Source organism: Sesamum indicum, linkage group LG12 (genome assembly GCF_000512975.1).
Source record: "Sesamum indicum cultivar Zhongzhi No. 13 linkage group LG12, S_indicum_v1.0, whole genome shotgun sequence".
In the NCBI taxonomy this organism is placed as follows: Eukaryota; Viridiplantae; Streptophyta; class Magnoliopsida; order Lamiales; family Pedaliaceae; genus Sesamum; species Sesamum indicum.
In genome coordinates, this window is record NC_026156.1 from 3,274,019 (window position 1) to 3,288,001 (window position 13,983).

The 13,983-nt window shown below is 36.8% G+C and overlaps 1 protein-coding gene across 1 annotated transcript in view; it reads right to left on the minus strand.

The window, feature by feature from the left end:
- Positions 1,796-13,983, minus strand: part of LOC105175341 (starch synthase 3, chloroplastic/amyloplastic) — a gene marked incomplete in the record, with an annotated part of 12,530 nt that continues 342 nt past the window's right edge. Inside the window, 16 exon segments of the mRNA XM_011097759.2 lie at positions 1,796-2,093; positions 2,788-2,911; positions 4,746-4,857; positions 4,948-5,079; positions 5,372-5,554; positions 6,191-6,319; positions 6,454-6,624; positions 7,118-7,223; positions 8,333-8,442; positions 8,778-8,885; positions 9,698-9,873; positions 10,023-10,293; positions 10,498-10,712; positions 11,614-12,694; positions 12,800-13,212; positions 13,300-13,354. Of these exon segments, the coding sequence (XP_011096061.1) occupies positions 1,964-2,093; positions 2,788-2,911; positions 4,746-4,857; positions 4,948-5,079; positions 5,372-5,554; positions 6,191-6,319; positions 6,454-6,624; positions 7,118-7,223; positions 8,333-8,442; positions 8,778-8,885; positions 9,698-9,873; positions 10,023-10,293; positions 10,498-10,712; positions 11,614-12,694; positions 12,800-13,212; positions 13,300-13,354 (3,516 nt within the window).

The window sequence follows — 13,983 nt, forward strand, 5'->3', positions numbered from 1 at the left end:
TTATTAAACACGATACCTCTATTTATGTATCAATAATATGTTTTTGTAGTGAAAAGCGGAACATAAACAAATAAAGTGGAGGAATAAAATATATACATCCACTTAATAATAGAAGGTGAAGTATGAGTACATGCATGACGAGTAATTACGAAACAAATTCAATTTTATTCTATTTCATCATTCTGGAAATAAATATACTTGAAGACGAATGTAAAAAAAAATATTTTCACCCTTTTTTGTTTAATTTTTCTTTAACCTTCCACAAACATACATACACGCACTCACGTGCTCTAGATTTTTAATAATAACTAAATAATCTAAAAAAATATTTTTTAATTAAAATTTGTCTTTTCTTATATTTTTTTCGCCTCGCGCACAAAAGCATGCACGCAAGCAAGCACCCCAGCACATAAACTTTCATATCTTTTTTTTAAGTACATCCGGGGTAGGGGGTTGGGGGCACCTGTGTTTAAACCCAAAATCCTTTCCTTCAATTAGGAGTGGTGTCAATTCAACCAATTGATTGACGGCATAAACAATCGTATCATATATATATAGATATATATGTCCATATATATGTATGTATATCTCCAAGATAAACCTGTGTGCCCATTTCATGGAACAGAACCAGGGAAGAAAAGAATAGAGGAAAAATTGAATCAATCGAATGAAAGAGATATTACACCACAAATAACTAACAAATAGTTTTCAGAAAATGTTGAGGATTAATAATCTACAAATATGATGAGACTTATCCATCATCACCTACAAATGCAGAATAATGATAATAATATAAGAAAAAATTCGAACCACACAACATGTATATATCGAGCTCTAAAAAGGGAAAACCACACAAGATTTGATGGGAATGTCATTTCTGGAGAAACAATGAAATGTTGCAGGTCCACATGCTACTCTTCTTTCGGTCCAACATCCAATAACAATATATGATCAAAAGCCCCTTTGCCAAAACATTACCCACTACTCATCCTTTTACATTGCAAACATTTGACAACCACAAATGGGATTTCAGGACAAAATAATTCTAGGTCCCTTGATATGGTACTTCTTTCCTATTCAGTAAAAATAAAGCTAGTTCAAATTTGGAATAGAGCTTACGGAAATGCTTGCAGTATGAAAAACATGTGCTCTCACTTTTCATCCTAATCTTCCTTCGTCAAGTGTGGGTGTGTGCTTATCTTCTACCAAGTGGTATCCAAGTGAGATTGTACTGGGCAAGGAGTGCAATTTGATTTGAGTTTATGACAAGAAATGAGCACAATTATGTATTCGCATTTCAATCAACTTTACTATACACTTGTCACTTATTCGTTCTGCTTTTTATTCGGGTTGAAACTAAAAGGGGTGGGCCTCTTAAGTTCACCTCCTAAATCCTAATCTTGTCACGAGCAACCACCACTCTGCGTGATGTAGTTACACAAAACTTTTCATTTCAAGATGATGTGATTATTTAGGTGACATCCTAAGATCAAAGAAATTTGTGGCTATGATAGCTGGATTGAGTAAGTCATGCCCCAGGAATAGTTTACACAATAATTGTCATCAAACCTTTTGTTTCTCATCTCAAGGGAGGTATATTCTAGCCTATGGGATGGTAGTAGAGTTAGTGGCCAATCTTTCCCTCAATGGTGATTGATTAACCAATATCAGCTTAACATGAAGTCCATGGCATATAGGAATTCAGATACTCATACAGTATCCCACCAGTCTTGCATAGAAATGTAAAGCCAATGGATAATTAAAATTTGTGGAATACATGAAATACTAACTTCACTTGAAAAAGATTCATCATTCATCATAAATTATCAATGCAAAGTGGATGATCACAATGGAGGAATTATCAAAAACCACAGCAATTTACAATTACGTTAGATTTTATTATTTATATAGTAGAAGTAGAACTAATAACTAAACCTGTACAAAAAAATTTCTTGATTTCTCCTCACTTCCGAGCAGCATGGTAGAGCTCCAAGTAATCAAGAGCAGGTCTGTTCCAAGACCAATCTTGCTCCATAACACGCTTGCATAACGAATTGAACCACTCCCTTCCATCATACCAGGCAGATATTGCTCTAACAACAGTACACATACACTTAGTTAGTTCTCATGATAATCATGGACAAGAAAGAATAATATGTGGACAGAGAACTGCAAGATTTATTATCACCTATAGAATCTTAAATCAGTGTCCTAACGACTGTATTTTTCTCTTGGTTGAAAAGATAAGCACAGAGATCCAGGGTGAAGAAAGAAACTTAAATGCACAATAATTTCGCCTTTGTATCTTTTTTTGCCATACAAGGTTTTAATTTTGTTTCATTTTTATGGGCGACCTGGGAGTGGAGGTGGCATTAGCCTGTGTTTTGTATAGTTGCATGCATCATATAGTATAACAAAGGAATTGTTCAATTACCACTTCTACATCTCAATTTAGAAATTTTACAGCTGGAAATCTTTTGATAGAAACTGTTCAGGTATAAATGTTATTCATTTTTGGTGTATGGTTGACAAAAGAGACATGTTTTCTGGCAGATGCCAGTGGTTGACTGGTGAACAGCATCCAGATGTAGAGGTGTCTAGAAACTCTCAGGAATTATGCACAAGATACACCCAAAAATATCATGTGGTTGAAGACGTCAAACACTTTCATTGAGATGAGAGAGAGAGAGAGAGTGTAACTGAAACAACCATAAACAGCATACAAGTGCAGAATTAGAAGGCATCACATGAGTAAAGTCTAAAAAGTATATAACTCAAGGTTTTTACCTATTCAGAGCATAATCAACACCAGCAGAATCTGCTCCATCAAAATTAAATCCATTTGGTTCAAGACCGTGTGCTTGTGCTCTTTCTTTGTCATGGTCAACATCAAAAACAGTATCGTAGAGTCCTGCAAGGAAAATTGGTGACCGAACATTTAAATGTTTCCTTTACGAAATACTTACAACAAATGCCTAACAAGGAATATAATAAATCACTCTTGGAAAAAATTGATAAACGAATTCGAGGATGGGAAGGAATTCGGTTAACATTTGTCGGTAGGCTGCAACTTATCAAATCCGTACTGATGTCGTTTCACACCTATTGGGTAGCGGCATTTATCTTACCAAAGACGGTGATTCGTGAGATTGAGAAACGCTTGCGTACCATTCTTTGGAAGGGTACCACAAGAACGGGCTATCCGAAGGTTTCTTGGACACTTATTTGTAGGCCAATGGAGGAGGGGGCCTCGGCCTTGGGGATATTTTAGCCTTAAATCTAGCTCTCATGTGCAAGCGTTTATGGAAGATTATTGTGCAATGACAGGACTCCATCTGGGTTGATTGGTTATTCCATACTCGTCGTGGGGGTGGCAGCAGGTTCTTACTCTCCGACCATAGCTATTACCTTATATCGACTTTCGAGTTGGTAATGGGGATTTATTTTCCCTTTGGCAGGACTCTTGGCATCTATTGGGGCCATTGATTCATCACTTTCCTACTGGCCTGACCGTTACGAACATCCCCCCGGCTACACACCTACACTCGGTCATTGCGAATGGGGAATGGAGCTGGCCGCCACTCACTAATGAATTCGTGGCGATCATTCACCTTCTGTCTGTCATCCATGGTGGGGAGAATCGTATTATTTGGCGCTTGAATGGCAGTACTTTTACAACGGCGGCGACGTACCACCTCTTTTATTCTCAAGGAGTCAAGGTAGGCTGGACTTCACTATTCTTGGGTACTTTCAAGATTTTCCGTAACCAATTTATCTTATGACTTGCCATTTTGGGACATATGACACGTGTACTAACTACTAGGTAAATTAATGAATTTATCGGATATATAGTTTCTCGTCATTTGTTTTACAGAAAAACTGGAAAGGTTTGGAAGTGGGTTGTTCGGATGCTAAGCTGGCAACTACATTCACAGAGGAACTAAATCAAATAGCTGCATATGTAAACTTAGCTTATGATGACCCACTGTACCACTTAGGAGTTCAGACATTGCTGTCTTATTTTTTGGAGATGACCACTATGCAAAGGCCAAGGGACGAGGAAGTGAAAATGAGAGGAAATTAATCTCTAATATTGAATTTATGGTGGTCCAAAACAGTAGCAATAACATAAAGAAACCGATCTATGAAAAGTAAATAATATCACCAGAATATCACAAAAGTCGGATTCAACTACATGTGATTGTGGTACAAGAGAACTATTATAAAAAAGTTCAAGCATCAGCATAAATATAGAAACAATTGGCAACACAATAAATGATTGAAATGATTTGTGCATACATATAGAACAAATATCATGAAAGATCGAATCATAATGGAATTGCATGTAAAAAACACATGAAAAAGGCCTAATCCCACTAGATTAATTGATGAGCTTTTAATAATTTCAATCAACTTGAAAGTTTTGACCCTAATTATAGTTGGTATCAGTCACGTCTAAGGCTTAGTTTATCTCATGGATCAAAGGAAGAAAAAAAAAACAAGCACTCTGTAATAGAGATTGATAGAAATGCCTTTGCTCCCCTCTAAGGCAAAGCATGAAATGATGCACCAAGCTTACACATTTTGATTAACTTATGTCGCACCTTGTTGCAAAACCAAGTACGACTCCCCTAAATTAATCTAAATGATAACAATGTATACGCAACAAGACTAGGTAAAAGTTTCGCTTGCAGATTATAATTTTAGGCGGCAGAGAAACCAAGCAACAAGAGAAACTTACTGACCTCCAGTTTTACGGACGACAGGAATTGAACCGTATCTCATTGCTGTGAGTTGAGTTAGTCCACATGGTTCAAAAATTGAAGGGACCAAAATGAAATCTGCACCAGCATATATCTGCATACCATCAAAATATCAATAGTAAAGTGAACATGCACACTGATTTATCAACAGACGGGAAGACAAGCTCAATTCTGTGCAAAATACCAAGTGTGAGAGAGGCTCGTCATATGTCAGACACAGGCGTGCTCGGTCATTGTGCAAAGAATGCAATTCATTTGCCAAATTGACAAAGTCATTCTGGATCCGCGGATCAGGAGCCGAACCCAACAGGACAACCTATCAAAAGTCCTCGATCAGCATAATCATCAGAAAGTTAATCACTAACTTGTTTCTGGAAATAATATCAAAAGTAAAAGAGGTAAATAAAGTTCAAACACGACAGAGATTATCATGATTCTTATTGCTTAAGGATGATATTACATAAAACATGGATGCATATGTTATCAATGCCTTCTGCTACATGCATGACCCACCAACAAAAATTTTGTCAGGAGATTGATGAAAACTATATCATATTCTTCGACTCAACAGTTTGGCAGAGTACAATAAGTACAGAAATTAGACAAACTTGTCCATTGCGTTCCAGGGTGCGCCAAATGGCATGTTTGATGAGGTGGATTCCTTTCTGGTGAGTCAAGCGGGTAATGATTCCTACCAAGGGCAGATCAGCCTTTTTCAACCCAAGTCTTTGCTGCAAAGCTTCCTTTGCAGCTTGTTTGCCTTCAATAACATTTTCTGAAGTATAAGATATCTGTAGAGGCATGCATGGCATTTGCATTAGCCAGCAGGAAAGAAAAACATCAGTTAGTGGAGTGAAATCTATTGATTTAGAATTCCCAGTTGTGACATATAAATGCAATATTATAGTATATATTATTATTTTCTTAAGTTAATGATTAAAAGATATTTATGTATATATATAGAGACATAATCTTGATTGAGGTGAGAAGGTGCTGAAGTATTTTAAACTAGAAACAAAAAGAAACAAACATTTCTTTTGTTTTGCAAACAGATGGAAATTAAAAACTAAAATGAAAACAAACAAAGCCTTAATTGGTTAAGATGCTAACCCTCCACAAGAAAATGACCTAAATGTCGAGTGACCTATTACTCGAGATATCTGTCACCGAGCCCAACAACAAGGTCATCACCTATGATTTGAGATTCAACCTTTTTAACATATCCAGCATCTAGTAATCAAAAGCATAGCAACATAGCTGTCTTGTTCTAATTTATGCATCCAAACATTACATATCATCAAAGAAAGTATACCACTTCTACCAAGAAGGTGGATTATAAGTTATCAACATCTGTCCTTCTACTCTGAATAAGTAAAACAGAAAGAGACATAACGAAAAGGTAAGTTCAAGAAATGTAATTTACTTACGGGGATAAATTTATCATTATACGGATCCCATATGTCTGGATCAATTCCATTCAGAATGCCGTGAAACTTGAAAAGGTGAGGGGCAATTACAGGATTTCCAGAAACTTCCTGTGAATAAGTAGGGGACACCTGCCGGAATAATATAAAGTTTACAATATATTAGGTAGGACTCCTGTCTCCGGGTCTACTTCCTAAGATTCCCAATCATCAAAAAGTTCAAGCCCCATGTTGAAGTCTTTATTGGAAGGACCTGAGGAACTTACAGTTGTAGCTTTGTCTGCAAATCTCATGGCTTTCCCAATCAACTGTGCTCCAAATTCAAGGTTGTGTATGGTGAAAACAACACGGGCTTTGCTGAGGCCATAATGCATGTAATGTTCCTTAAACAACCACGCAACTGGAGCACTAGACCAATCATGACAATGAATTATATCCTGGCAAATAAAAATCAACAATCAAAACCTTGTGTTAAACTTTTACAGACAAAGTAAATAATATCAACTGCAACCAGGAGACCAATGTCAGCAAGAAAGGCAAATTTGCAGTACTTTTCCTGTGTCCTTATTTTTGCACAGGTCAGACAGATTATTGGTTTAATCAAAGAACTGAGACTTAAAGAGACGAATATGATCACCCAGAGGTCAAAATTTTGGTATACTACAAATGATCGGGACAGAAGATATATTGCTAGAAATGTCTACATTGCACATTATGCACCTAACTAGTCGCAAGTGACTCCAGAATACAAGCAGAAAGCATAAGTTAGGAGTAACTGTTTCGCACCCTCATAAGTTAAAAAAATGTAAAGGCTCTTATTTAGCATAGGACCCCTGTGTGTCTCATCATGCCCTCAAGAATTCAGTTATCTTAGATGCAACAATAAGGGTAATGGAGTTCAATTTGATGCTTATACGAGATAGAGCTTACTGGATGGAATCCACTTTGCAGAAGAAACTCAAGAGCTGCGTGGCAGAAGAAACCAAATCTTTCCCCATCATTACCACGTCCATAAATGCAGCCAACCCAAAATAATCTGGAAGAGGCATTTGCAACGGAAATCGTAAGAACTAGGGCTACTGATGGATGGAGGAAAAAAGCTTCAAAACAATGAAAAGGGCAGGTGGTTAGCAATGGTAAACCATTCATTTACTAGACTGAGAATTCAGCTCAACATGCTCCAGGTTGTTGTTGCAAAAATTAGATATCACCAGGCTTTCCATGTGGTCTTCTGGATTGATATGGCAACAGAACATAAGCATTAACACTAATCAAATATGACGAGGCAATTGTCTCCTCATGGCTACACACATGTAACTTAAAATTTAATTTCACATTGGCTCCTTAATTAATACATCAGATATAATGCAAATACTAGTCAAGCAATCAAGAACTGTCCTGCTCTTTTTTTCTCCTGAGTCCGACCTGAGCTTAAAGTTAACTTGCATCTTTCATTGATCTATTTAATTATTCTTGCTCTACATAAGGGAAAAACTTGAATAAGCCACCTATATGAAGGCAAAGAAGCTAACTGAATCAGGTTTACTTCAGTTTTCCCATGTTTCATCTGGCTGCATTGGCTAAAGGAAACATAAAAAATACCTTAGGTTTAGAGTCTCTATATTCCAGAAGCATGTGCCTTTAAGGTAAGAGAAAGAAAAATATTTTAAGGTATATAAACAGATGTCAAGTAATTAAGGAACAAATCCAGTCACTGTATTGATCAACAAGTGAAGTTAGAAGGAGAAGAAAGACTGTAGATATTAGGAAGACAGGAAATACATTATAAAAACATTAAAATAACTCAAAGTTTCGTTTACATACCCACAAAAGACTTAAGAAAGCAGCGAATAAGACTCTATTCGCAACTTCATAATAATATGAGGACAACCGGAAACTCAGTTTAATGGTTTAGTATTGCATCTTCATAAATCGTTGAACTGACATATTGTTCAATTCAGTTGTAGGATGAATCACTTAGTTCATGACTATAGAACTAAGTAGACAAATATCAATCCTTCAATCACTCAAAACGTAAATAGATGGAGAAGCGCCACTGGTGTTTATAATTCTGAACATGAGCAGCTTCAAACAACAAGTAAGCGAAGTATATGCCTCAAATATAAGGGCAGCAGATGAAATTACCCATTCTGAGGCTCCAAAAAATAGACAGAAAGGCCTTCCACCTTCCCGGACCAAACTTTAATTTCAGTCCCACCCCAAGAATAACTCTTATGAAACTGGAAGTCCTTCACCTATTCCATGACATATATATAAAGTTTGTAAACAGAGCAGACGTTAACATCGTAACAGAACGTGTTATAATCATCGAACATATTAATAAAACATCGCTACCTAGTTTTCATTAGCATTAATTTTCTTGTCTTCTAATTATGAGAATTCGAAGTCAAAAACTTTGGGATTGATAAAAAGTGCTCACTCTATTATTCTACAGATTGGTTTTGAAGCATACTCATTTTTTTTCAGAAATACAACTAAGTAGAACTCTAGCAAGACACGTCCCTCAAACTTGAATCCAATAAAGCATAAGATATATGGCACCTCACCAAAGAAACATATCAAAACTTACATTGCTAAGATTCAAACAATCATACTTTGGAAGTATTATGTCCACATTATGGTTCATGTCCTGAACAGCTCGAGAAAGACTAGTAACGACATCACCAAGACCCCCCACCTGCAAGAATAGAATGAATGGATGCATCTTATAGTAACTTGTAATTGTTTCTACAATAACCTAGTAAACAAATGCTGTATATAAATTCAAATAAGAATAACTACAGAAGATCCTCACAACTTAACAAACACAATTAATACAATAATCCTTGCAATTATGTTCCTTTGCTTAACAAAAAAGAAGGAAAGAACACTTTTTACTTTTCATAGAAGCCCGTCACAAAACAAGCACGGTATCTAGCCTGCAGCAATTTAATTGCTAGATCTAACCACGGTAAAGATGTGGATCTTAAAAACCATATGGTAATTTCATCCAAACTTTTGTAAGAGTTTCTATGCTGACAGGATTGAGAAGGGAAAAACCACAGTGACCTCTGTTCTTCTCTTGAGGTTAAAATAAATTAACAGATCCAAGTTGTATAGGTATTATGTGTCTTAGTATGTAAAATGTTATTATAAATCAAGTTATGACAGGTCAATAACATGCTCATAAATCCAAGTATATCATCCAAAGGTAAAGGTTGAAGTAGAGAAACAGAGAAAGTAAAAGATACCAAACTGTTGAAATCTAACCAAAACTGAAACTATAAGGTTTCTTACAAATGCACAGAGTTAGACTGTAAATAGAATTAAACATTGTTCATATAGAAAATGAAATAATGACCTCAAGCACAAAGCTCACATGGAATCCTCCTCTAGAAATTAGATTTGAGTGAAAAAAAAAAAAAAATGATTCTGTAGTTGAGTGACCTAGACAATCACGCACAGAAGAGTACAATTGTAAGAAAGACTTAGCAAGTTAGCAATGATTACCTTTGCGATAGGTGCCATTTCAACTGCTATGTGTACAATGTGCATTGGTGGCTCCTTCGAAACTCCTCCAAATACAGGAATGTGGTAGTCCATACCATTCTTGTTGTCGAAAATTCCGCCATCTTCTTTCTCAGAGAACACAAAGTCCATCATATATGCATCCAGTGGAATCTTGACTGCCAAAGAAGGATGAAGACAAAGGAGATGTCAACCAGATAAAGAATTAGAAATTATTGCCACAAGCAGAATGGCAACAACCCATAACATCCCTATAGAAAATGATTGGCGTAATGATTAACAAAGTTCTGAAAGAACTCAATATTACCAGTTGCTTTAAGATGGGATCCATGGTCAGCAGGCGTCATTCTTTGAGGTGGCAATGGACCCAAGCGATGAGTCCAGCGATTGAATGAACATCTCAACCAGATTTCAGATTTTCCATTTAGGACAGTGTTGGCGGGATTATAAAATAAGGTGACTGTGCTTCCAGCTTGAACATCAAGGGGGTCAGTGTAAACTATATGCTTTTGAGACAACAAAAATGTTTTCAAAGTCTTTTCCTTTGTCTCCGCTTTCAGGCGTGCAGTTTTTTCAGCCTGTGATGAAAACAGAAACAGAACATAACATGGGAGACAGTCAAAACAGAAAAATCTCTACTAGACAGACCGATAGAGTAATTTTGACATTACAAAGCCACATATGCTAATATGAGATCGTTTTCTTTATGCAATGATTAGAGCATTTAAAGTTGATACAGTCTAAATGATGTCTGCTCCTTCCAGCGCCTCTAGAAAACTCACCTTAGCCCGTGCCGCTTCTTCTCTTAACCGCCTTTCTGCCTGAAGTCTTTTATATATTTGTTGTTCTTCCTCAGCCCAATATAATTCCTCAGGGATGGAGTTTGGGACAATGGCATGAAAATCTTGGTTACCATTGTTGTCGTAAGTAATTGCCTGCTGCGGTGGACCATCAGCAAACACCCAGTCCAAAACAAGGGCTCGGTCAGGTATAATAACTGCATCCATCAAATGTTGTATGGTACTTATTACAGTGATTTGAAGACATTAAACAAAAAAGAGATAAATAAACTGCAGTAGAATACTTTAGGGAAGAAAATCATGAAGGGAAAACTATGGAAAATTCTAGCATGCCCGATATAACTTCATCCGAATGTTGTAAAACATGACCTAACACCTATACAGAACCTCTTCTTACGAGCATAATACATAAATATCACTGGAAGTTACCAGAGTTAGTTGTCGAAACTTCAGAAAACAGAAGCAAATGATAATCGCTTATCAGACTTATGAAAAATGACATGAATGTTCTCCTTCACAGAAGTTCCATTGCCTGAATTGCAATATAATCAAAATACAACAGGGACAAGAAATTTAGTTCTACGAAGTATGGGGATCAACCAAACAGTTGCAAAAAAATTGAGTCGTAATTATTGCTAGGTGGATGCAATTTAAATCTCAAAAACAACAACAGCGAATATACAACCAATTTCTGGGCAATCAAATTTCAACACGAGGCATTGAAAGAGATTAGCAGCACCTAAGAGGATCATAAATCAAATTTCCAGAAGAGCTTGAATACAGAAGTGGTCATCCAATATAAAAATATTTTCCATTGATTGTACCAGAACTTGTGAACCTCTACTCAGGACCAGAAAGCTGTCTGATGATTCCATAAATTTACATTTAATGTAAAGGGTTTTGAAGCCAAGTCAGATAAGTCATTACCACCCCGATATCAGGCCATATCTAATCAGAACATCAGCCATGGATAAGAGCAGCATTCAAAATGTAAACTGGAGTTTTTCAGACATCAATTTATTACCTCACATTGTACACACAATCACAACCAACTGAATGCACTAAATCACACTGAAGTTGAGAAATTGATATACAAACCTTCAGCATACCACCAGTCTCCACCTTTGTTCTCAGCTTTGATGAGCTTCAAAACAATAGACAGCCCGTCCTTCCAACCATTATGCCCTCCATGAAGCCATATGTCCTTAGCATCAGAAAGTGGTCCTGAGCTCCTGTTATAGTATAATTTGATCATGTGATTGCATTCAAATTCACTGGGCCATATGTACCAGACACTATGAGAAGATGGCATAGCTATTTTCATCAACTCTTGCAGTGTCCCCTTTCTCTTTTCAACTTCCTCTCTTGCCTGAGCCCTATCAGCTTCACTTGCTACTCTTTCTGCTTCTATACGCCGTTGTTCTTCTGCTTGTCTTTCCTTTTCAGCTTTTTGTCTCACTAATTCCTCCTGTTCCTTGCGTTTCTCTTCAAGCAAGAAATCTTCAAAATCAAACACATCCATTCCACCCTCCACAGTTATGCAGAAATCTTGCTTGTCATTGTTGTCATAGACATCATGCCCATTATAGAACACAAAATCGATCTTGTATGCTTCCTTAGGAACATGAAACTGGCAAGACCACCAATCCCCACTGAGATGGCTCTTGCTCAACTTTATGGTAAAGGATTTCCATTTCCAGTCATTAAAAGCTCCCATGATTATAATATCAGGTTCGTTCTTCAAAGTGGAGAAACTTCTGTTAAAATATATCTCTATATCTTGGTCAGGTTTTACAAGCTCAGGGTAATAGAACAATTTGTTGCCTTTCCTAAAATTATCCTCAGCAAGCCTGGCTAACACCTCTTTACGTAAAATTTCTTCACTTTCTAGTTTTAACTTTAGGAATTGATCGTCACTCCTTTTATCCTTGCTGTTTGAAGTATAACCATCATTAAACTGGTTTGCATTTTTTGGAGTATTTTCAGTTTCATCTATTCTTGAATCTGTTTCACCTAATGCATTAATTCCCATTTTAGAGATGCTGGTTTCTTCTTTGGACCCCTCTTTGTTCATGTTCTCACGCCATTGAGCTTCATTACTTCTAGAATAAATCTTTGTTACTTCAACATCTCTTCCATATACTGAAACATCGGCGCCTGAGTTTGCTGTCACCTTTTCCTGCAAATCACCAATTCAAGTGTTTTTATTCCTTTTAGGCTCTTTATCCTTTAAATCATCCAACGTCGTATTTACTAATAATGCAGTACCTGCATCAATACTGACCTCATATTTGTTGATTTTTTCTGCATCTTTTGATTCCATCACGTGCCTACCAACTTCCGGAGCTCGCCCATTCTCTTCAGATTGACCAATCTTATTGTCAAATAATGATTGACTAAATGGTACGACTTCTCCTATAACACCGTCACTCTCTTCATCACTTTCCTCAACTTCTGCAACTAGATTAATGTCTGATACCCCTTCCTCTTCAGATCCAACTTTTAACTTGGGTGTTTTAGCATTGGAACCCCCAAATTCCTGGGCTGGCGAAGCATCTGGACCTTCCTTTTCTTCATTGTTCTTCTGATCCCTTCTCTGAGTACTTGTAGGGACCTGTGTTCTTGGCACAAATCCCCTTGGTGTAGAACCTTTGGAACCGGGTGTGGAAATTTTCCTTTGCCTTTTTCTTGAGAAGTCTACAGAATGAAAAATAAACAAATAATGAAATATGGAATTCAGATATCAAAAATAGAAATAATGGTCAATAAATCCAAGCAACCAACCCGCACTTGCAGTAATTCGATATGCAACCACATGATCCTTCTTCCATTGGAGCGACTGCAAAACAGGTTCTACAGTATGACAAAAGTTTGCCAGGACTAAAGTTCACACATCGTGCCAATGACGAAAATTCAAATACATGAAAAAGAAAAGCATACATCATTGTTTAAGCAAGTACCAATTAGATACACCCAAACATCTGACTCGCTCAACCAACAAACTGATCAATGCGTAACAGAACATAAAATTTTCGCCATGGGCTTCCCTATCACTCCAAATAGACAAACCAGAGAGAGAGCAACCAGCACACTTACTTGAAGCAACAAGACTTGGAGTCCACACAACAAGAACCAAATCACAATCACCGTATTGCACTCATTAAAATATTCATATGAAGTTACTTGGGGTGATAGATACCGGTCCCATGCGGCAAGAATATCAGAGAAAACAAGATTTAAGAATCAGACAACCATAAAACAATGGGTTACAATATAAAGAAAATCAAGAAAACATCAAGATTTGAAATCAGACCACCAAAAGGAGATATATGATATGCATATTATATAAATATCAACATGAAACAAATACAGAACACAATTCGTGGTGTTTCTTGAATAATTGATTGATCCACCATGTACACTGATGATTCCCTTACCGAACACAAACACCAACGCACAGTAAGAAAC